The following is a 25,832-nucleotide window of genomic DNA, read 5'->3' as shown; positions in this document are numbered from 1 at the left end:
GAGGGGGAACGGGGTGGTTCTCAGCCAATGGGAACTGCGGGAGCAGCGCTTGGCTCAGGGGCAGTGGGTGGAGCCCCCTGGCTGCCTATATTCATAGGAGCCAGATAGGGGACTTGCTGCTGCTTCTGGGAGCCGCATGGAGCAGGGGAAGCCCTCGACCCCGCTCCCCGGCTAGAGCAGGGCGACCCCCGGACCTCGCTCCCTGATGGTAGCTCAAGGGCCAGATTAAAATGTCTGGATGGCCGGATGCAGCCCCCGGGCCGTAGTTCGCCCACCCGTGGTCCATGCTGATGCTCAGTTCTGCTCGATAACGATCCAAAGCAGTGAAGTCCAACACATATTCATTTTCATCATCTGAGACAGATGCCACCAGCTGAAGGTTGATTTTCTTTTTTGGTGGTTTGCATTCTGTAGTTTCCGCATCGGAGTGTTGCTCTTTTAACATTTCTGAAAGCATGCTCCACACTCTGTCCCAATCAGATTTTGGAAGGCACTTCACATTCTTAAATTTTGAGTTAAGTGCTGTAGCTATCCTTAGAAATCTCACATTGGTACCTTCTTTGAGTTTTGTCAAATCTGCTGTGAAAGTGTTCTTAAAACGAACAACATGCTGGGTCATCATTCGAGACTGCTATAACATGAAATATATGGCAGAATGCAGGTAAAACACAGAGCAGGAGACATAATTCTCCCCCAAGGAGTTCAGCTAGAAATTTAATTAACACTTTTTTTTTAAACGAGCATCATCAGCCTGGAAGCATGTCCTCTGGAATGGCGGCCAAGGCACGAAGGGGCATATGAATGTTTAGCATATCTGACACATGAATACCTTGCAATGCCGGCTACAAAAGTGTCATGTGAACGTCCGTTTTCACTTCCAGGTGACATTGTAAATAAGTAGCGGGCAGCATTAACTCCTGTAAATGTAAACAAACTTGTTTCTCTTAGCAATTGGCTGAACAAGAAGTAGGACTGAGGGGACTTGTAGTCTCTAAAGTTTTACATTGTTTTGTTTTTGAGTGCAGTTATGTAACAAAAAAGATCTACATTTGTAAGTTGCACTTTCACAATAAAGAGATTGCACTATGGTACATGTATGAGGTGAACTGAAAAATACTATTTCTTTTGTTTATCATTTTTACAGTGCAAATATTTGTAATAAAAATAATATAAAGTGAGCACTGTACACTTCGTATTCTGTGTTGTAATTGAAATCAATATATTTGAAAATGTAGAAAAACATCCAAAATATTTAATATATTTCGATTGGTATTCTATTGTTTAACAGTGTGATTAAAACTGCAATTAATCATGATTCATTTTTTTGAGTTAACAGCGATTAATCAAGAAATGAAGAATGAAGAAAACAAAAAAGGAAGTGGGACCACTAAGCACTGAGGAGGGGGTGGAGATTAAAGATTATTTAGGCATGGCCCAACACCTAAACAAATACTTTGCCTCGGTTTTTAATTAGGTTAATGAAGAGTTTAGGGGTAGTGGCAGAGTGGCTAATGGCTATGAGGTATTGAGGTAGAAATTACCACATCCAAGGTGGAAGTCAAATTCAAACAGTTTAATGGGACTAAATTGGAAGGCCTAGGTAATCTCCATCCAAGAATATTAAAGGAAATGACACATGAAATTGCAAGCCCTCTAGCAAGGATTTTTAATGAATCTGTAAACTCGGAGTTTGTACCCTATGATTGGAGAATTGATAATACTAATTTTAAGAAGGAGGGGGAAAAAAGTGATCCAGGAAACTACAGGCCTGTTAGTTTGACCTCAATTGTATGCAAGGTCTTGGAACAAATGTTGAAAGAGAAAGTAATTAAGGATGTAGAGGTGAATGGTAATCGGGATAAAACATAACATGGTTTTACAGAAGGTAGATCGTGCCAGACCAAACTGATTTCACTCTTTCAGAAGATAAATGATTTTTTACACAAAGGAAATGCAGTAGATCTAATCTACCTGGATTTCAGTAAGGCATTTGATACAGTTCCACATGGGAAATTATTAGTTAAACTGGAGAAGATGGGGATTAATATGAGAATTGAAAGGTGGATAAGGAACTGGTTAAAGGGGAGACTACAACTGGTGTTACTGACAGGTAGAGTGTCAGGCTGGAGGGAGGTTACTAGTGGAGTTTCTCAGGAACTGCTCTTGGGACCAATCTTACTTAACATTTTTATTACTGACGTTGGCACAAAAAGTGAGAATATCCTAATAAAATTTGCAGATGGCACAAAGTTGGGCGGTATTGCCAATTCGGAGGAGGACCAGAATATCATACAAGAAGATCTGGATGACCTTGTAAACTGGAGGAATAGAAATGGGATGAAATTTAACAGTGCAAAGTCATGCTTTTAGGGACTAACAACAAGAATTTTTGCTATATACTGGAGACTTATCAGTTGGAAGCAACAGGGGAAGAGAAAGACTAGAGTGTATTGGTTGATCACAGGATGACTATGAGCCACCAATGTGACGTGGCTGTGAAAAAAGCTAATGCAGTCCTAGGATGCATTAGATGAGGTATTTCCAGTAGAGAGATGGAAGTGTTAGTACCATTATACAAGGCACTCCTGAGACAGCATCTCGAATTCTGGTCTCCCATGTTTAAGAAAGATGAATTCAAACTGATACAGGTGCAGAGAAGGGCTACTAGAATTATTTGAGGAAAGGAAAACCTACCTTATGAGAGGAGAATCAAGGATCTTGGCTTGTTTAGCCTAACAAAAAGAAGGCTGATGGGAGATATGATTGCTCTCTATAAATACAGAGTAATAAATATCAGGGATACCATCAACACGTTTCGGCTCAAAATTAGGAGAAGGTTTCTAACCATCAGAGGAGTGAAGTTCTGGAACAGCCTTCCAAGGGGAGTAGTAGGGACAAAAAAACTAAATGGCCTCAAGACTGAGCTTATTAAGTTTTTGGAGGGGATGGTATGATGGGACTGCCTACAATGGTCTGTTGCCCATTGGCGACTGTCAGTAGCAAAAATCCCCAACAGCTGGAGATGGTACTCTATATGGGGAGGGCTCTGAGTTGTTATAGAGAATTCTTTCTCAGGTATCTGCCTGGTGGGTCTTGCCCACATGCTCAGGGTTTAACTGACTGCCGTATCTGGGGTAGGGAAGGAATTTCCCCTCAGATCAGACTCGGAGAGACCATGGGGGGGTTTCGCTTTCCTCTGCAGCTTGGGGCATGAGTCACTTGGAGGTTTAAACTAGTGTAACTTGAAGTCTTTAAACCATTATTTGAGGACTTCAGTAACTCAGCCAGAGCCTAGGAGTTTATTTACAGGCATGGGTCGGTGAGGTTCTGCGGTCTGAAATGTGCAGGTCAGACTAGATCAGGGGTTCTCAAACTTCATTGCACCGCGACTCCCTTCTGACAACAAAAATTACTACACAACCCCAGGACGTGGATCGAAGCCTGAGCCTGCCTGAGCCCCACCACCCCAGGCGGGAAAGGGGTAAAAGCTGAAGCCCAAAGGCTTCAGCCGCAGTCAGGGGGCCTGTAACCCGAGCCCCACTGCCCAGGGCTGAATCCCTCGGGCTTTGGCTTCGGCCCCGGACAGTAGGGCTTGGGCTTCAGCCCTGAGCCCCTGAAAGTTTCAGCCAGCCCTAGAAACCTCATTAAAATGGGATCCTGACCCACAGTTTGAGAACCACTGGACTAGATGATCATGATGGTCCTGTCTGACTTTAAAGTCTATGAGTCTAATTTCTGTTGGTGAGAAAGACAAGCTTTGGAGCTTACACAGAGCTCTCCTTCAGGTCTGGGCAATGCACTCAGTGTGTCACAGCTAAATACAGATTGTTTAGTCTAAGTAGTTAACACATTTAATGGAATCATTCTAGGTGACTTGTCCAGTAAATACCTCTCCAGTCACAGGAGAGAAAAGAGGGGGAAAAAACCTGTGTGTGGGTGGGAGTTAGTGAGTTACAGATTGTTGTAATAAGCCATAAATCCATTGTCTCTATTCAGTCCATGATTTTTAGTGTCTAGCAAAGTTATGAATTTAAGTTCCCATGCTCATCTTTTGAAGGTGCAGGTTTCCTTTGAGGATGAGGACTGAGAGGTCAAATATAGAGGAGATCGCTTTGTGAAAAGTGTTCATCCACAGATGATGATGTGTTTTTGTCTTATTATTTTTCTCTGAGAAATCATTTGAGAACATAGTGATTGTCTCATTTCACCCACATAGCTGTTACTTGGGCATTTAGTGCACTGGATGAGGTACTCTATATGTTATGAAAGGTGTGTCACCCAGACACCCTGAAAGAACCTGTTTCAATATAGAAATAAAACCCCCTCCCCGATCACTCACCCCTCTTTGTCACCTAGCACCACACTAACCCATATAAGATATCATTAAACAATTACCACCCATACTCAATGGGGACCACATCCTGAAAGAAGTCTTTCCAGACCCCCTCTCCTGGCCTTCATACAACCCTCTAAACTCTCCTAGTTCATCATCAGAAGCAAATTCTCCACACACCAGGACACACCAACTCAAAACAGCACCAGACCGTGCCAGAACAACAGATCCAAAATCTGTAGACATATCTCCACTGCTATGATCAATGATCAACACTCCCACAACACGCCTTTCAAGATCCAGGGGTCCAACAAATGGCTATCACAACATGTGGTGTATCTCATCTAGTGCACTAAAGAAAAGTTCCAGAGGCATTCCTGACAATTACAGGCTGGTAAGCCTATCTTTAGTACCAGGCAAATTGGTTGAAACTATAGAAAAGAACAGAATTATCAAACACATGGATTAAAACAATATGTTGGGGAAAAGTAAACAGCTTTTGAAAAGGGAAATCATGCCTCCCCACCTATTAGAATTCTGTGATCCAGTGCTTAGCCAGTGACTTCCACCAGTTCAATGGTTTGACACTCTTTAAAACTTTGGCAGCACAGTGTACTGCTTAATATTTTATTTATTTAATTTAAATTATTTTAATAGCTTGTAGTAAGTTTAGGACTTAACATAGGTTGTCAATTTCAAATTTAATTTTAAATAGGCTTATTTGTAAAATGAAAAATATTTAACTGAAATCTAAACATCCAAGTTAAATAAAAAGATCAGATTAGAATTAAAAACTTGATTTTTATCCACTCTAGCCTTGGCTTTGTTATATTAGAAGCCTGGTTCTATTCCAATTACTGCCTAAAATAACCTTGTGCAAGTTATCTTATCTGAAATGGGTGAATAATAGTTATCCCTCAAGGTAGCAGTCTGAGACCCTAGCTCATAGTACGGGTTGTGAAGTGCACAAAAATATCAACAGCAGTTGGTGGAAAAGCCTGGGCTAGAACTCATAGCCTCTGGGCTTGCAGGTTAGTGTACCTTCTACTAAAGTACAGGGCATTGCATGGGCGGAAACAAACACACTCTCTCTCCCTCCTTCCTGAAATCTGTTCCAATAGTGGAACTTTTATCATCACTGTACTGATTGGCTAGCAATAGCTCTAATTTTGAACAACAGTGACTAATCATTTGCAAAGGTAGTCAACTGTTTGCTGCAATTGATGGCTTTTCTGGGCAAAAATGAATTGTTACTTCACAATGCATTTTATTTTTTTGAGGTTCAAACACTGAAGGTACACCCCCATTCTGAAGATACGAAAAGAATAAATGTTTATTTTACTGTAATTCCACCACAGATACAAAAAAAAAAAAAAAAAAAAAGAAATTGAAAACAAAGGATACTGGATGAACAGAAAAATAGGGTCCAATCACTAGACTAAAACAAATGAAGCTGAATTTTGCTGCTGTTGAATCACAAAGAAAAATACTAGTCTGCCAAATCCCTAACAGCTGCAATTACTCATGTTGCATAAGAAAAACAGCTTAAAGCTTGATGAAAATAATCTCTGGGTAAAATAAATCCTCTCTCTTTTGTCTACAGAAATCATCATCATCCAATGAAAACACACTTCACCTACTACAAATTATGGATATTATGTTGACAGTGCTTGTACCTGTACAGTAAATTAAAACAAAGTAAAATATTTAAGGAAGGCATTTACAGCAAAATGGCTTTTTAAAAAAGTTCTGTATGCAAATTTACATTTGTAGTTGCCAGCCAAAACTGTTCATCTTTTGAGGTGCCCTCACTCAAAAATGTACTGCGAACAAAACAGGTAGATGGCTCCTAAATATAGCGTAAGCATTTCATTCCACAGAATATATATGTAACATGGGTCTTAAAGGCAGAGGTGGCAGTGCCACCTCTGTAGGTAAAGTTTCCCGACACTTTTCATTATAATACCCGGTTTTCAGTTGCTTATAAAATTTTGCCAAACGTTAACCTTTTGGACTGAAATTTTCTATTCTGAATGTCTCTTTCAGGATGAATTTTTTTGGTACGATATATTACCCAAGCTTATACTACTAGTATCTACTGGTCCTAGATTCTACAAGGATAGGAGCCTTATATATGCCACAAAGATGCCAACCTAATGGAACAACAAATGGCTGCTTATGTGTAATGTAGTAGCATCTAAAGACCACAAGAAAGTTGGGCCTCACTATAGTAGGCACTGTAAAAAAACATATATGTCCCAAAGAGCTTTAAATTCTATAGTTTTCAGTAAAAACAATAACCAGGTAGTCACATATATTTCTTGCCCCTAAAACCAGCCCTTTCTGAAGTTGCATTGATGTGATATGCTGCCATGGCCTATTTGTGTATTGAAGAGTCTCCAAATACTCACTGGCAAGATAACTTAAGTTTAGATAAAAATGGTCCTTAATTCTGTAGTTGTGTCCAAGTGCTATTAGGGTCCCTAAAGAGTGGGAGGGTATTACATATTGTACCACAATCCTGCAGCAGAATGGGGGAGGCCTTGTCTACACAAGACATATCAATTGGTGATATAGGAGCTGAGCATTTGACACGGATTCTTCTTCCAGATTGAATGAGCCCATAGCACCCACACTATCTAAATGTGTGTAATATTTCCATGCTAATCCATGCTTGCACTGCCTTACACCAGGGGTGGCTATAATATTTGACAGCAAGATACCATCTCCCTCAGCTAGTGAACCTCCTGAGTCTGTTGGCAGAACCTCCCTCTCTTTCCCCTCCCCCTTTAGCCCCCGAGTTTCTGAAATGCTCAGCCATTGTTCCCATATCACCTGGTACCAGCTCTACAGATCCTCAATTTGTGATCCAGGTGTGGATGACTAGCTATGACTGCTATCTCTGCCCCTTAGAATAATTTCTCACTCCAGCCTTGCTCCTCCACGCATGCTGCTCTCCAGTAGCATCCCCACACAGCTGGAGATGAGCTGCAAGTAGTTTTTAAGTGAGGTAAAACTTGGGGGTACATTTAATCTGATAAGGTTCAACAAGGACAAGTGCAGAGTCCTGCACTTAGGATGGAAGAATCCCATGCATTGCTACAGACTAGAGACTGAGTGGCTAGGCAGCAGTTCTGCAGAAAAGGACCTAGGGGTTACAGCGGACAAGAAGCTGGATTTGAGTCAGTGTGCCCTTGTTGCCAAAACAGCTAACGGCATTTTAGGCTGTATAAGTAGGAGCACTGCCAGCAGATCGAGGGACGTGATCATTCCCCTCTATTCGGGATTGGTGAGGCTTCATCTGGAGTACTGTGTCCAGTTTTGGGCCCCATACTATAAGAAGTCTGTTTGTTTTTCAGAGAATAACTATCAGAACTATTTTTATATTAGAAAAAAAGCTAGTTTTTATCCTCTCAATTCCAAAATGACGAACATTTTCTTGAACTTAAAAACACAATTTTGGACACAGACCAACTACGGAAAATTTCAGCCCCAGTGGTCAATGTTTGGGTAAGATACAAGTATGTAAAATGGGCTCATAAAGGAAACTGATTTACAACTTAATTACAGTGGCTGCTACCGGTGACCACTATAATAGATGCTGGCATGTAATGACACAGGAATCCTGTTATCTTTATTTATATATCAGTATTTTCCTGTAGAAGCGTGACATAAGACTTCTAAAATAAGGTCTCACACAAACTGGATAAGCATTCACCCTTTTCCTATCTGTACTTCTCAGAAGATTAACAAACCACATAACGCCTTATCAGATCTCTAAATTTAGAAAGAGAATTACTATACTCCAACTTGTCAGATATATTAGGAAAACAACATGACAAATCCTTTGACCAAATAGTCTGGCTATAATAGTTACGAGCTAAATCTCAGTCCTAACCTTTCCAAGGTATTGCAGTCTTGTCTCTTTATTGAATTCTTGAACCTGGATTTTTAACTGAAATATCAGTACTCACCACACCCGTAGAGCAGCGGTAACCCAAGCTGCTCTCTGCATCTCTAGCTTTAGCTCATTTGAAGTACACTGAAGTAATGTTATTAAAATGTACTGCCAAGGAAGACAGAAGACACTCTCTGCAATTCCCACTGATTAATTCATAAAGCTACAATGGCTGAGAAAGCAAGAGGCACCCATTTTCTTGGCTGAAGCAGAAGAACAGTAGTACTAGCAGCAAAACTAATATTTCTTCCTCCCCCGCAAAGATAAGACTAGGAAAAGAAAGACTATAGCAGAGGAACCAACATCAAGATATACTGTAATTACATCATGTCATTTATTGAGCCAAAATATTCTAGCCCACCCAGTTCATTCTATTAAGTGTTGATGGATTGACTTTTTGCTTTGCTTTAAACATACAAACACACGTGTGCACATCCTCTAAGCAAAAAAAGGCAAATGCTCACTAACCTCTGCTTCAGCTGCTTGTGACTGCAAGAGCTGTCGTATACGAAGTATGTCTTTCTCTATTTGCTGAATTCTTGCCACCCTTACCTAAAAATGAATAAATTTTCAAATTTATAGTTGTTTTTTTTTAAAAGAAATATTTACTGTAGAAAATGACAATGTGAAAAAAGAGTTTATGGCAAAAACTGTTGACTACAAAACAGAACTACTTCATTAGTGTGATAATTTCAGTAACTGCGCATACGCATGAAAGAGGCATACGTGAAAATACTTTACACAGCGTAATGGTCATCTGGATTTTTAACACAACTGACATTAATTTGGATCTATTATTAAACTGACATACTATATAAACTATTAAAGTATGGTAAGAGACACATTAGCCAGAAAACACTTTTTCCGCCTAAACAGTTTCCTCCCTCTGTCATTGATGTATCATGTTGTCTTGAGAAAGTTACTTCACCTCACTGTCTTAGATGCCCTGTTTGTAAAATATAGATAAAACTAAATACATAGCTATCCTGCACAGAGGTTTTGCAAGGATTTACATTTGCAGAGTGTTTTCAGCCTGTAAAATACTGAATAACTTCCATGTATTATTAGCCATTCTTTGGGCAAACTATGAATATTACTACAGTCCTGTGTTAGCCCTATCACAGTTACTTCTACATTACTGAAAACTGACTTCAGAAACACCAATTTGCATAATAAAAGGCAGTAAGACAGTATTATATACAGAAGTCTTGCTAAGTAGCAACAATAGGAAACTAAGCAAAAAAATAAACGTAAACTTCAAAAGAACTCAAGAGTAACAGTTTGATATTAACGGACACTAAAACCAGATCTCTCTCATAGTTTTAGGGTTGAGAAAACATTTTCATCCTCCCAAAATGGGAGTTACATTATTTTTTAAAGGTATTCTGTTGCTACTATAAAGAGTCCAGTTTATAAGCAATTAGCCTGTGACCAGTTGTGGGTGTCACATCATACTGTTACTCCACTCTGTATGACTTATTATTGTGAGGATGCAGAATATTGAAATATTTGGAAATACTTTTTTCTACTCAAGCATTTTTGTAAATGTCATATTCAGCTTACTCATAAGAATGGAACTGGAACATTTGGAAGAACTGCCTGATAATTTTTCTGGTGCTGATGAATAAAGGTTACATTTTAATCATGGGTATTTTTAGTAAAAGTTATGGACAGGTCATGGACAGTAAACAAAAATTCGTGGCCCGTGACCTGTCCATGACTTGTACAATATACCCCTAACTAAAACTTGGGTGCTTACAGGGGATGGTGGCAGCGGCCCGGGTGCCCTGCTGCTGCTGTGGGGGGCGGGCAGGGCTGCAGGCACCCTACCTGGCTGCGCAGCTCCCCAGAAATGGCAACATGTCCCTTAGCTCCTAGGCACAGGTGTGGCCAGGGTGGCTCTGCGTGCTGCCCCTGCCCTGAGCGCCGGCTCCACAGTGCCTGTTGGCCAGGATGGTGCCTGCAGGCAGAGGCAGCGCGAATAGCTGATTGGCTGCTCCTCCACCTAGGAATCGAGGGATGTGTTGCCGCTTCTGAGCATCAGCCCCGAGATAAGCACCGCTTGGAGCCCGTGCCCCAAACCCCGCCCTGAGCCCCCTCCCACACCAACTCCTGCTGCTACTGGGAGGGAGGGTAGCCCGAGACTGCCCCAGCAGCAGCAATCGGAGCAGCTGGTCCAGGGGCTGCCCGAGCTGCTCAAGCGGCCCCCGGGCCAGTCATACCAGCTGCTGCAGATGTCATGGAGGTCACAGAAAGTCACGGAATCCGTGACTTCTGTGACAGATTCACAGCCTTACTTACGAATCAAGAAGTTTCCACAGTTGTTGTCACTAAATAGTCAGCCTTTGCCAGTTTTCTATATACTGTGACAAAGTTCCTGCTCTGCCTTGGTGGGTCTTGTGCTTATTGGCGGATTTGCTTGCCTTGGAGCTTCAGAGCAGCCCTCAGCTTGGCTGTTTTTCTGAATTCACAGTCCAGGTCGACTCCCTCTGTGTCTGACCAGGAGTTGGGAGGATTTGGGGGGAACCTGGCCCACCCTCTACTCCAGGTTCCAGTCCAGGGCCCTGTGGAATGCAGCTGTCTAGAGTGTCTCCTGGAACAGCTGTGCGACAGCTACAACTCCCTGGGCTACTTCCCCATGGCCTCCTCCCAACACCTTCTTTATCCCCACCATAGGACCTTCCTCCTGGTGTCTGATAATGCTTGTACACTTCAGCCCTCCAACAGTCCGCGTTCTCACTCTCAGCTCCTAGTGCCTCTTGCTCCCAGCTCCTCACACGCACACCACAAACTGAAGTGAGCTCCTTTTTAAAACCCAGGTGCCCTGATTAGCCTGCCTTAATTGATTCTAGCAGCTTCTGGATTGGCTGAAGGTGTTCTAATCAGCTTGTCTTAATTGTCTCCAGAAGGTTCCTGATTGTTCTGGAACCTTCCCTGTTACCTTACCCAGGGAAAAGGGACCTACTTAGCCTGGGGCTAATATATCTGCCTTCTATTACTCTCCCATAGCCATCTGGCCCGACCCTGTCACAATACTTACAACAAAACAGAGGATATCTATGTGTATCAACACGTGCCAAATGTTGACTATTTAATAGTTTCTGCTGTAGTTTTAGTTCAGCATAGCTTTGTTAAAGTCCTTTTAATGAAGTTTTAGGTAAAATGTTATAATCTATAATCTTGTTTCTTGTTTCGAAGCAATGAAATAGTTTTGAGTGTAGACTTTTTGAAAACCTAATTTTAAATACCTGTAGCTTAATTTTAAGTTTTGCAAGCATTAGTGCCTCTTGCTTTCTAATGCTTGATCTAGTTTTTTAAATGTATATATGTGACACACTGTACCTCAAAGTAGCACTCTGGATCTCCCATGTTCACCACTGTCACATGTTTATGATATGTTTTGTATGATGCATGCCTTGTGAGGTATCATTTTAAAAGTCTTGATATGTTGGACCTTAATATCCTGTTGAACTGTATGTACTATCATTGAATGTGAAGTTATGAAGTATTGCTATGTGTGTTACTGAAATATGTTGTGAGGTTGGGAGATGCCCATAGCTGGTAGGCCTTTCAGTAGCAACAAAGGGGCAACTATCACTGGCCAGACAGGCGTTGATGGCCCATCAAGAAGAATCCATTATCCCAAAGACTTCTTGAAGGCGGCACGTACACAATGACATCTGCCTTACCTGCCACATCACACCAAGAATCTTTCTAGCAGCTGGAAGAAAATATAAAAGAGGGACAGTGACATCATCACTTGGCCTCTCTCCTCCTCACCTCAACACCTGGAAGACTGTCTGGAAGACAAAGACTTGGAACTGGAGAGATTGGTCCCAGGCTGGGAAGGGATCCAACCTGTGTATTGAGAACTGTGAACTGCCTGTAACATCTATTACAGTGAGAGACTGCTTGATTCAAATCTTGCTTAGTCTGTAGAATTTAGACTGAGTTTATTCTGATGTAAGCAACTCTGAACTCTATGTCTGCTACATATAATCACTTAAAATCTATCTTTCTGTAGTTAATAAATCTGTTTTATATTTTACCTAAAACAGTGTGTGTTTGTTTGAAGTGCTTGGGGGAATCTCAGCTCAGATTACAAAAGCTGGCACATGTCCACTTTCCTTTGACAAAGTGGCGAACTAATTAATGAGCTTGCACTGGCCAATGGAGTATTGAGCAGTGTAAAATGGGATATATCTAGCTGGGATGATTTGCTGGTGCCCCTCTCTATATGACTTATGAGTGGCTCAGGGAGCATTCATGCGATTTAGCTGGTTGTGGGGCTCCACATGCTGATGGCCGAGTGATCAGTGCCTGGAGGTGTTTTGCTGCTTGTCACTGGCATAGCATTGTGTGAGACAGCCCAGCCTGGAGAGTTAAAGGGGCACAGCAGTCCCACAGTTCCAGGTTGTACCCCGGGGTTCCTGTCACAGTAAGGAAAAAACATTTCAATGAAATAAATAAAATATGTAAGTACTATATAGAGCCATATTCCCCATATCGTAAGAGGACATTTTAAATGTGTGTTTACTGTTTTATGATGTAGGAAAGCTAAGAGGAAAAAACAACAAAGGAAACAGAAAAAGTTAAGGAAAAAATGGGGAAAGATCAGGCACAAAGAACAGATTATGAAAGACAGATTCTGAACCTTTTTTTAAGGCCAAAAATGAAGACTCCTCATAACATACTCAGAATTTGTCCTTTTTAATCAGCCTTTATCTGATGAATTTGTGAATTCAGCTGAGTCTTGACACAGAACTCAACTATTCCACTGAAATCACACTGGGTATGACAGAGTCAAGACACACATACAAAATCAAATCAACTATAAAACCAAAGTTAGTGTTTTTTTGTTTTCTTGGGTTTTTTTTTGTTTTTTGGTATAAAGTTCACAAATGTTCAGAAAAACATGAGCAGAACTAAAATTGCACCCTGGATTGCATGATTAAATTTTGTTCCAAAATACTGAACATCTTATTTATAGACACCCCCATTAATGTCTACTTAATATTTCCCCTTAGTTTTACTATAAAAATACAGAAAAAATAGCATTAAAAATGTGACCAGAAAAGCACAAAAAAGCAGGATTAGTAGTGCTGGTTAATGCTGTACAAACTTTCTCACACAGAGCTTAGTTACTGTAGTATATCTATATTCTAATTTGTATTACTCCTGCAATTTTGCTGGAGAAGAGAGAATATGGCTTTGTAAAGGGAAATCATGCCTCTCTAATCTTTTAGAATTCTTTGAGGGGGTCAAACGTGGAGAAGGGTGGTCCAGGGGATATAGTACACAAACTTTCAGAAAGCCTTTGACAAGGTCCCACACCAAAGGCTTAAGAAAAGTAAGCAGTCATGGGATAAGAGAGAAGGTCTTCTCATGGATCAGTAACTCGTTAAAAGATAGGAAACAATGGGTAGGAATAAATAAATTTCAGAATGGAGAGAGGTAAACAGTGGTGTCCGCCAGGGCTCTGTACTGGGACCTGTATTGTTCAACATATTCATAAATGATCAGCAAAAAGGAGTAAATAGTGGTAAAATCAGGTAAAAGGGGGTAAAATTTGCAGATGATACAAAATTACTCAAGATAGTTAAGTCCAAAACAGATTGTGAAGAGTTACAAAGGAATCTCACAAAACTAGGTGACCGGGTAACAAAATGGCAGATGAAATTCAAGATTGATAAATGCAAAGTAATGCACATTAGAAAACATAATCCGAATTATACATACAAAATGATGGGGTCTAGATTAGTTGTTACCATCAAGAAAGAGATCTTGGAGTCACTGTGGATAGTTCTCTGAAAATATCCACTCACTGTGCAGCGCTAGTCAAAAAGGCCAACAGAGTTTTAGGAACAGAAGAACTTTCTTAATTATACTAAAAACATTCAAAAAAATGTATTGTCGGGAACAATCTTGCATTGGTACAGTGATGGAATGGATAACCCAAAGAAGTTATTCTATTTCTACTATGATTCTATGTCTGACTGAAACTGCCCCAAAATTGGGTTTAAGTGCTATTAGTAATTTATTGCTCAAAACCAATAGGAGAAAATGGGTCCATAAATGAAAAAAAATTCAGACTTCTCAGGATTTGAGGCAACTTTTGCCACAAACAGATGCAACAAAACTGGCAAAATATATAATCTAGCAGATGTAATGGAAATATTTAACTAGGTACTTATATGGCTTTCATCACAGTAGTATTTGTGTACCTCACAAACATTAAAAAATTTATCTCTACAGTACCTTGTGCAATAGAGAAATATCTCCATTTTACAGATGGAGAAATGGAAAAATTAAATGATTTGTACAAATTCAACACAGAAAAACTGTGACAGAACCAGGAATTAAACCCATATCATGTTACTCTTGGTGCGGTCATTTAAATACCAGACCATCCTTTCCTCTTTAGCGTTTGAAAGTATGAGTAGAAAAGTGTTACAGCAGAACCGCAGAGTTACGAATGCCAGAGTTATGAACTGACCAGTCAACCATACACCTCTTTGGAACTGGAAATATGCAATCAGGCAGCAGCAGATATTTAAAAAAAGCAGTACAGTCCTGTGTTAAATGTAAACCACTTAAAAAATAAAGGGAAAGCAGTATTTTTCTTCTGCGTTGTAAAGTTTCAAAGTTATATTAAGTCAATGTTCAGTTGTAAACTTTTGAAAACAACCTTTTGTTCAGAGTTACGAACAACCTCCAGTCCTGTGGTGTTCATAACTCTGAGGTTCTACTGTATCTAAAAACAGCATGATAAGAAATGGAAAAAATAATATATCAAGAAAAGGAGGAATTCATGGGGAAGAAACATTGTTTAAAATCTTAATACATTTCCTATTGTGTGCCAGATATGGTCTCTTACCTCAGAGATGCTGGGGGTGCACAACCCCCGCCCCGCCTCTTCCCACCACCTCCCCCGAGGACACCCTACCCTCACTCCCCACACCCAGCACCTCCTGTATGCTGCGGAACAGCTGATCGTGGTGGGCGAGAGGCGCTAGGATGGAGGAGGAGGAGCTGATTGGGGGCTGGGGGAGGGCTGCCAGTGGGTGCTCAGCACCCACCATTTTTTTCCCTGTGGGTGCTCCAGCCCCAGAGCATCCATGGAATCAGCACCTATGTCTTATATATTGTGACAAAGTTCCTCCTCTGCCTTAGTGGCGGATCTGCTCACCTCGGAGATTCACGGCAGCCCTCAGTTTGGCCACTTTTGCTAGTGGCTCAAACCTGCTGTCCACTCAGCTAACCTCATCACTGGTCAGCATGGGAAAAAGGAAGGAGAACAATTCCCGCGGTCTCTGCTGGCCCACCTAGTGGGTTGGGGGACAGGCCAGGAACCTTCCCCTCTGGTGGCACCCACAGTCCAGGTCAACTCCTCCTTTATCCAATAGGGAGTTGGGAGGATGGGAGGAACCCAGGCCCTCCCTCTACTCCAGGTTCCAGCCCAGGGCCCTGTGGATCACAGCTGTCTACAGTGTTTCTTGTAACAGCTGTGTGACAGCTACAACTGCCTGGGCTACTTCCCCATGGCCTCCTCCCAATTCCTCCTTTATCCTCACCGCATGACCTTCCTTCTGATGTCTGATAATGCTGGTACTCCTCAGTCCTCCAGCAGTACGCCTTCTCGCTCCCAGCTCCTCGCACACGCCTCACTAACTGAAGTGAAGTCCTTTTTTAACCAGGTGCCCTGATTAGCCTGCCTATCCTAATTGATTCTAGTAGCTTCTTAATTGGTTCCAGGTATCCTAATTAGCCTGCTTGCCATAATTGGTTCCAGCAACTTCCTGATTGTTCTGGAACAGCCCATTATCTTACTCAGAGAAAGGGGACCTGCTTAATCTATGGCTAATGTATCTACCTTCTATCACTCTCCTGTAGCCATCTGGCCTGACCCTGTAACAATATGTACGTACAGTGTCTGCCACAATTGGGCCCCTAAATCCAAATCGTGGCTTTTAAGTGCTACCATAAAATAAATGCTTATGTTTACTATTAATAACAATAAAGGCAATAAAGAAGTCTGGAATCCTGTTTCATTCACACACTGGTCCAAATCTGAAATAGTTTAGTCTAACACGGAAAGAATCACTGAACAAAGCACAGGAAAATTATACTTTTTCATCTGTGTCCATGCCGAACTGTAAAATATTGCGGGATATTTATCAGGATCTGAGTAAGAACATGTTGAAGTGATTTAGATTATAAAGATAAGGAGAAGACAAAAAATGTCCAGGCAGTGTTTATGTCACTGGAAATCGTATGAGAAATTTGGGATAAAATTAAACAAAACTCTTGTAAGTATTAAAATAGAAATGTCACACCATAAAGTAAGCTACACTGAACAGCAACATCTACTTCCCAAACAGATGCAAGAAATAAAATATCATTCCCAGGAGGACTCACCATCTATAATCCTTTGACCACTACATATAACTCCAAACATGATGAACAGCTCTGCAGAAGGACCTCAGAAAAACTAAGGAATTATCTTCTGCACCTTAGATACTCCAAAAGGGACCTTCTCAAAAAAGAGACCAACACATGCTCCAACACACTGGAAGAAAAAAAAATAAAATCAGGAAACCTACCTGGAGATCTTGGAGGAAACCCAAAACAACTATCAAATAACTCAATGACAGCCATCCAATACAAAAACAAAACATGGAACCAACTACAGTAACTCCACAACTAACAGACCACCTCTGAGAAAAACCAAGAGACCAGGACCCACCACACAGACACGATACGACACTCCAACCTAATCAATCAATAAAGATCACCCCAAAAAGAACTGAAGTATCTTCATTCTCCAAAGGACTGAACTTCTGCCCCACCACAGAACCTGATACCATACTAACAAGTGGAAAACTAGAAGAATTCTTCTGCAGACTCCACATTGAGGAATTATTTCACAACGATGACACCACCCCACAACAACCACATTCCCACTGATGATCATGAGGAAAAAAGAATCAGTTGACTGGACACCCCCCAACGGACAAAACTACACACTGTATCTTTACATCAATTGCTACTTCCTCCAGAAACTTAGCAGCATTAACAACTTCCCCCAGAAAATCATTCTTGCCACCATGGATGTCACCTTCCTATACTCCAACATCCTTCATCATGACAGTATCGCTGCCTGCCTCAAATACCTACAAGATAACGTACAACACTAGGAAATCCACCCTAAACACATCACCAAATTCAACCATTTCATCCTCACCCATCACAATTTTACATTCAGCAACAAACTCTTTGTCGAAGCCATGGGAACAGCTCTCGGTACTAGGAGATGGCTCCCCAATATGCAAACCTCTTCATGGGCTACCTCAAGAAGAATTTCTGGAAAAATGTACTATGGAACTAATGATATAACTGAGACACATTGATGATATTTTCATCCTCTGGAGAGATGACCTAAATGCTGTCTTACATTTCCACCACAACTTCAACAACCACCAACCATGCATCAAACTCTCTAGAATACTCCCACACTAGCATCAACTTCCTGGATGCCACGATCAGCTCCAACAATGGAATGTTACAGAAGGCCTATATCCAAGAAAACCCCGGATCACCACACTTAAATAGATCCAGTAACTAACCCAGACACACCAAGAAATCTGTTATGTGCAGCCAGGTACTCAAATACTACAGAATTTGCGCCAAGGTGAAAGTCTGGGATACATACCTTATCAAACTTAAAACCACCTTCAGCAAGCAAGAACACTCCACCAGAGAAGTAGATCGCATCATAGAATGGCCCACCCAAATAGCCCAGGACAACCTGCTTCAACACAGAAAAAAAAACCCGCTGACCAAACACCGCTAATTTTCACCAACCACCCCACATTGGAACCCATTTGGGGTACCATCAAACAATTACAATCCATACTTGATGGAGACCCTATACTGAAAGAAATCATCTTCCCTCTTTTGGCCTTCAAACAACCCCCCCAACCTCACCAAGCTAATCATTAGAAGCAAGCTCCCCACAGATCAGGCACACCAACTTAAAGCAACACTAGACCCTGTTAGAACAGATGCAAAACCTACAGACATATCTCCACTGCTATGACAATCAATACTACACAATAACACACCTTTCAAGATTCATGGGTCCTAAACATGCCTATCACAAGTGGCGTACCTCATCCAGAGCATTAAATGCCCCCAACAACTATATGGGTGAAACCAGACAATCACTACACTCTCAGATTGACAGGTTTCAGAGTAACAGCCGTGTTAGTCTGTATTTGCAAAAAGAAAAGGAGTACTTGTGGCACCTTAGAGACTAACCAATTTATTTGAGCATAAGCTTTTTTCACGCTGTAGCTCACGAAAGCTTATGCTCAAATAAATTGGTTAGTCTCTAAGGTGCCACAAGTACTCCTTTTCTTTTTGCACTCTCAAACAAACTCTCAGAGAAAAATGATAAGACAAAAATATCATGTCACCCATGAGTGAACAATTTTCACAAAGCAATCACTCCATATCTGACCTCTCAGTCCTAGTACTCAAAGGTAACCTGCACCACACTTTCAAAGGCAAACATGGGAACTTAAATTCAGAACTCTGCTAGACACTAAAACCAGGAACTCAAAGACATTGGTTTTAAGACTGATGACAACAATTGGTAATACACTCCTCTTCCTCCTACCCTTAATTGCCCATTTTATTTTAAGTGGTCTCCTACAGCATGTGTGAGCCCCTTATGTATAGCTATCTGTCCTACCTGGTATTTAGCTTAGACACTGATTACCTTCCTCAGACATGAAGAACTTTGTGAAGCCCAAAGTTTGTATCTTCCACCAAGAGAAGTTGGTCCAATAAAAGATATTAGCTCACCTACCTTCTCTTTAATATGATGGAAGACTGAGTCTCAAACCAAATATGAGAAATACTAACACAATGGGCAGTATTACTGATATAATAGATAATGTCTAATTTTATACTGATAACCACTTCACTTGGGTATTACTGATACTTTGAGCATGATTTTTAATTAATCTTCAAGTGTTCCTTTAATCTGTTTGAATATAGGAATGCTCTTTTAACTTTATGTCCTTTACATGAAATTTCCATTTTTTTCCTTTGGTTTCTTTGCAATATATTCTATTTTGGCTGTCAAGCAATTAAAAAAATCAATCACATTTAATCATGCTGTTAAATAACAGAATACCATTTATTTAATTTTTTTGGATGTTTGCTACATTTTCAAATATATTGATTTTAATTACAACACAGAATACAAAGTGTACACTGCTCACTTTATATTATTTTTATTACAAATATGTGCACTATAAAAATGATAGAAGAAACAGTATTTTTCAATTCACCTCATAAAGTACTTTAGTGCAATCTTTGTCATGAAAGTTGAATTTATAAATGTAGAATTATGTACAATAAAACCTGCATTCAAAAATAAAACAATGTAAAACTTTAGAGCATGCAAGTCCAATCAGTCCTACATCTTGCTCAGCCAATCGCTCAGACAAACAAGTTTGTTTACATTTGCAGAAGATCATGCTGCCTGCTTCTTGTTTACAATGTCACCTGAAAGTGAGAACAGGCACTTGCATGGTATTGCTGTGGCCAGCATCACAAGATATTTACATGCCACACGTGCACTAAAGATTCATATGTCCCTTCATGATTCAACCACCATTCCAGAGGACCTGCGTCCATGCTGACGACAGGTTCTGCTTGATAACGATCCAAAGCAGTGCGGACTGACGCATGTTCATTTTCATAATCTGAGTCAGACGCCAACAGCAGAAGGTTAATTTTCTTTTTTGGTGGTTTGGGTTCTATAGTTTCTGCATCAGTGTTTTGCTCATTTAACTTTTCTGAAAGCATACTCCACACCCCGTCCTGATCAGATTTTGGAAGACACTTCAGATTCTTAAACCTTGGGTCCAGTGCTGTAGCTATCTTTAGAAATTTCACATTGGTATCTTCTTTGTACTTAGTCAAATTTGCAGTGAAAGTGTCCTTAAAACGAACAACACGTACTGGGTCAACATTTAAGACTGCTATAACATGAAATATATGGTAGAATGGGGGTAAAACAGAGCAGGAGATGTACAATTCTCCCCCAAGGAGTTCAGTCATTAATTTAATTAACACATTTTTTTTTAAACGAGCGTCATCAGCATGAAAGCATGTCCTCTGCAACAATGGCCGAAGCATGAAGAGGCATATGAATCTTTAGCACATCTGGCAAGTAAATATCTTGCAACACCATTTACAACAGTGCTATACGAATGCCTGTTCTCACTTTCAGGTGACATTGTAATTAAGAAGTGGGTGGCATTATCTCCCGTAAATGTAAACAAACTTGTTTCTCTTAGCAATTGGCTGAAGGAGGAGGATTGAGTGGACTTGTAGGCTCTAAAGTTTTACATTGTTTTTTTTGAGTGCAGTTATGTAACAAAAAGAAAATCTACATTTGTAAGTTGCACTTTCATAATATAGAGATTTCACTAAAGTACTTGTATGAGATGAACTGAAAATATTATTGCTTTTGTTAATCTTTTTTACAGAGCAAATATTTGTAATGAAAAATAATATAAATTGAGCACTGTACGCTTTGTATTCTGTGTTGTAATCTAAATAATATATTTGAAAATGAAGAAAAAATCCAAAAATATTTAATAAATTTCAATTGGTATTCAATTCTATTAACAGTGTGATTAATTTTTAATTGCAATTAATTTTTTTAGTTAATCACATGATTTAACTGCTATTGACAGCCCTAATTTCTATCAAATTCATTTAAAAAATAATACTTCTAAGTTTTCAAACAATGCACAGTCAACCTATGGAACTCTTTGCCAGGGATGTGGTGAAGGCGAAAACTATAACAGGGTTCAAAAAAGAACTAGATAAGTTCATGGAGGATAGGTCCATCAATGGCTATCAGCTAGGACGGGCAGGGATGCTGTCCCTAGCCTCTCTTTGCCAGAAGCTGGGAATGGGCGACCAGGGATGGATTACTTGATGATTACCTGTTCTGTTCATTCTTTCTGGGGCAACTGGCACTGGCCACTGGGCTAGATGGACCTTTGGTCTGACCCAGTATGGCTGTTCTTATGTTCTAAATCATCTCGATTATTAACAAAAGACTTGCGGATAAAGAGTCTTCCTATGCAAAATACAGTGTACAAATCCTAATAATACTTTATTATAATTAATTATAATTTTACTAATGAGTGTGATTACAGGTGAATTTATCATCACTTTTGTAAAGCTAAAATAAAACTATAATAATATCTGATTTAAAACACTTAATAAGGTTAGGAAAAATAAGTTAGATGTAAGAATATTTCAGACATCTAAAGATGTAGTATCTATAAATGCTAGAATGAAGCAATATCTATAAATACTAAACTGAAGCTCTAATCTAGGTTAGATTTAGGTTAAGATTTGTGAACAGATTTGACAGTGCTGAAATCCTGAACAGTTTAAGAGTTTGGGGCCAAAAATATAGGAAATTTTGTAAAGCCACCTGTTTCCACAAGATTTCTGATAGTCTGAGCCAAAATCTCACAAGAACAGTTATGCTTACAAAATTTCAGACACATCTGAATCTAGAAAATGTAAGCTCCACAACCTTAAGGCAAGATTCCCTTTATCTTGACTGGTGCGAAAAAAGGGTAGTATATCCCTTTAAGGTCCCCCCCCCAGAGACTTTGAGAGTGGGGGGGGCATCACATGAGCTGGTGGGGCTCAGGGAAAATACTGGCTCCTATCCAGTGCAAGTGTTTGTTTGACAGTCTGGTTCACTGATAAATCAGAATTGGAAGTGGACTTAGGGGAAACAAGCCCTAAAGAAGCTGGGGAAAGGATTAGGGCTCCTAATGTCTGGTACAGCTGAAACACAGCCCCCTTTTCCCCAGTCCCTTAACCCTCATAGAAGGAGAGGGCAGTGGGCTCCCAGCAATCGGCTGGGAACATGTTGGGAGGAGGAATGGGAGCAGCCTTCCACTAGAGGAAAGTGATTAAGGAAGGAATCATGACCTTCCTTTTACAAATTATTGCTGGTTAGCTCCCAGATGAGTTAAGTAATAAGGTTGTGGCCTAATTAAACTATATCCCTTGCATCATCTTTCTTTCCACATGTCTTTCTTGTCTCAGTGCAAGAGGCTGGACTAGATCAGTGGTTTTCAAAGGGCGGGTCGTGACCCAGTACTGGGTCATGGCATGTAAGGCACTGGGTTGCCTTGCTCAGCACCCAAGGACCCTAGCGGCTCTGGTCAGCACTGCTGACCGGGATGTTAAAAGTCCCGTCAGTGGTGCTGCCCAGCTAAGGCAGGCTAGTCCTAACTGTTCCGACACCGTACTGCGCCTGGAAGCAGTGGGTCTGGCTTCTAGGCAGGGGGGCCACAGGGCTCCGCACGCTGCCCCCACCCTGAGCACAGGCTTCACACTCCCACTGGCCAGGAACCAGCCAATGGGAACTGGGGGAGGAGGGGTGGTGCCTGTGGGCAAGAGCCGCATGGAGCCACTTGAGCGCCTTCACCTAGGATGCAGCAAATATGACCAGAAAGAAAAGTGGAGTTGTGAAAAAAATCTGTGATGCAGCTGGCAATGACATTGTTTGGAATCACTGTTTCATTCACCGCAAAGCTTTGGCGTCCAGGGGTATTCCTGCTGATCTTATGGCAGTACTGAAGGAAGTAGTCAAAATCGTAAACTTCATTAAAGGGTGCTCACTTAACAGCAGGGTTTCTGAAGTGCTACGCTCAGACATGGGAACAGGACACATGCATTTACTGTTTCACACTGAAATAAGTGGCTGTCATGGGGCACAGTACTTATCAGGGTGTAAAAACCCAGGAACAACATTTATTTTTTTGGGTGGGGAAACAGTAACTTGGCAACTTTGTTTGATGACAGTTGGTTAATACGTTGTCATACCTTGTTGACATTTTCTCGATTTTAAATGAACTAAACTTGAAGTTACAAGGAAGATGCAATGATTTGTTTCAACATTGTGAAGAGATATAAGTGATTCAGAAGTCATTGGCACTGTGGCAAGCACGTCTGAAAAGTAATCGGCCCAGCTACTACATGTTCCCAACACTGTTACAACACATTGAGGAGAACACTACCAGTGAGGAAAAAGTGAATGAAATGAAAACTATCAGACAGTTACATCTTGCAGCTCTGACAGTTTAGTCGCAATTTCCCAATAAAGGAGTTTGAATATTTGAATGAAAAACTCTGGTGAAAGATCCTTTTGCTTTCAAAAACCGTGAGGCAATAATGGAGCTAAATCTCACGTCTGAGCAAGAGAATGAGCTGCTGCATCTCACCTGTGATAACACTCTGAAAACACGGCACAAGTCAATAAACCTGTCATCATTTTGGATCAGTGTTTCCAAAGAATATCCACAGCTAAGTAAAGTAAGTGTGCTCTTGTCACTACCTTTCACAACAACCCACATGTGTGAAGCTGGATTTTAAACTTTGACAAGATTAAAAACTAAAGAAAGAAACTGACTGAACAGTGGACCTGATATGCTGGTAGCCCTTTCATCCTGCAATCCTGACTGGAACGAGATCATGAGGAACACACAGCCCCACCAGTCACATTAAGTAAGTGAAACTTAACCTGATCGCCTTTATAGTGTTTTGTTTAAAAGTAATGACTTTGTCTACTGTTAGTTATGTAAAGTGGGTTAAAGCTGGAATGTATTGCATTATTATGATTTTATGAAAATTATATCTTTTAACTAGAGTTACGTTGGGTGGCGGGCATCCACAATTTTCTTCAACTAGGTCGCGAGGAAAAGAAGTTTGAAAACACTGGACTAGATCACCTCTCAAAGTCCTTTCCAGGGTTACATTTCTATGATTATATGTTCAGGACAAATAAGAGCCTTCTCATTTTTAATTCAAGTAGAAACAAAATTTGTAAGGGCAGGATTAAAATTTTTAACTTTTACTCTCTCCAAAATCTTAAAGAGTTAAAATCCATGGTTCTAGTTTTGACCTCTCTCTATTAACAGCAGCAGTATTACAGAATTGTTCAAAGGGTCAAGTTAAACAAAACAGGTTAAATCTGTTTTCTCTTTTTGTCAATTCTAATCTCCACATGAAGTTATGAACTCTAGGAAGTGGACCAAGTCAGTTTATTATAACTTCCTTAACAACTATTTAAATGGCTAACCTCCTTTGTAATATGGCTCTTTTAATTGTTTTCACATTTTTATATGGCTAAATTGTTTCTTTTTCCACAAGCTTACGTTTTACATGTGAAATGTTTAGTGTCAGATATACATTCTGACAGAAGACATTAAAAGCTTAGAAAACCATGGAGCAGAATGAAAGCTGCAGAATGTATGAGTTCATTGCATTTGCAAGTTTGAATAGCCTAGTTTATATTACTTGAACACTATGGTGAACTAATCTACATAGAGTTCACTATCAACATGTCAGTTTACTCCTAGGAAAGCCAGTTAGCTTTTATCTATTTTTAATATCACAATTTCTACCCTTGATATGAAAAATCCAGGATGAGCTAGAGGTCATGTTCAGAAGAAAGTTATAGTTTTCTTGCACACACACATATCTTCCCTTCTTTTTCTGAATTTTGTAGAAATATAGGGATGGTGCTTTGATTACAATCAACAGGACAGTGAACATTTTTAAAGGGTTTCATGAACAAAGATCTACCTATGTTAATTCCTAGCAGAAAACAGAACATATAAGGAGGTAGCTACTTAGAGATAACATCCTTTCAAAATAATAAAGCTACAGTTGGGGAGTGGAGGGAGAGAAGAGAGAGGAAGAGTGTTTAAAGGTTAAAACCAGTGACCAGATAGGGTGTGCCATTTTAAATATATCCGTTACTCCTACTTCAAACAACAGAAGCGGCTCTTTTGAGTGCCCATAAAAGCTGGGCATCCAGGCTACAGTTCCCACTCATCTTACTTCACCATACCAAAGTGTTCATAATAAAGGACTACATTTAACACTTCTGCTGGTGGTTCAACATTGCTTTCTCCTACAGCCTTAATCTACACACCTGAAAGAGTGAGTCTTAAAATGAGAAACTACAGATTATGCTGCCAAAAATGAATTTTACATAAACCAGGGATACCGGGAAAGTCCCACTAGTTTGTTTACCTGTTTCATTATGAAAAATCTTCTTAAAAATAATTAGACACTTGACTAATTAAAATTACTTCATATTTATTTTGTATTAAAGTGAGAGTTCAATGAAGAAAATGAAGATTGAAGAGTATATTACTTTGATTAATTCATTTTGATAAAACTTTCAGTCACAAGAAAGCATGCAATTCTGCTGAGAGTTATTTACGTAAATGCTTTGGAACTGGTGGTAATGAATTATCAAGGTTATCCAACATTGACACAGTGACAGTAGTCTGCATCAGCAGTCAGCAATTGATAATTTCCATTTCTCGTGCCACACAGCTCCATTTTGGGTTCTATTTTCAAATATGGATGAAATAGTCTGCTTGCAAAATTATGCATGCATTCATGAAGGCA

At 40.2% G+C, this 25,832-nt stretch overlaps 1 protein-coding gene across 8 annotated transcripts in view; it reads right to left on the bottom strand.

Moving 5' to 3' along the window:
* Positions 1–25,832, bottom strand: part of APC (APC regulator of Wnt signaling pathway) — a 189,215-nt gene that overhangs the window by 51,082 nt on the left and 112,301 nt on the right. For all 8 annotated transcript variants that reach the window (XM_073344697.2, XM_073344696.2, XM_073344701.2 and 5 more), the window contains one exon: positions 8,760–8,843. In XM_073344697.2, coding sequence (XP_073200798.1) covers positions 8,760–8,843 — 84 coding nt within the window. The remainder of the gene's footprint in view (positions 1–8,759; positions 8,844–25,832) is intronic.

Source organism: Lepidochelys kempii, chromosome 5 (genome assembly GCF_965140285.1).
Source record: "Lepidochelys kempii isolate rLepKem1 chromosome 5, rLepKem1.hap1, whole genome shotgun sequence".
NCBI lineage: Eukaryota > Metazoa > Chordata > Testudines > Cheloniidae > Lepidochelys > Lepidochelys kempii.
The sequence above is the reverse complement of the archived record's forward strand: the minus strand, read 5'-3'. Positions and strand labels throughout refer to the sequence as shown.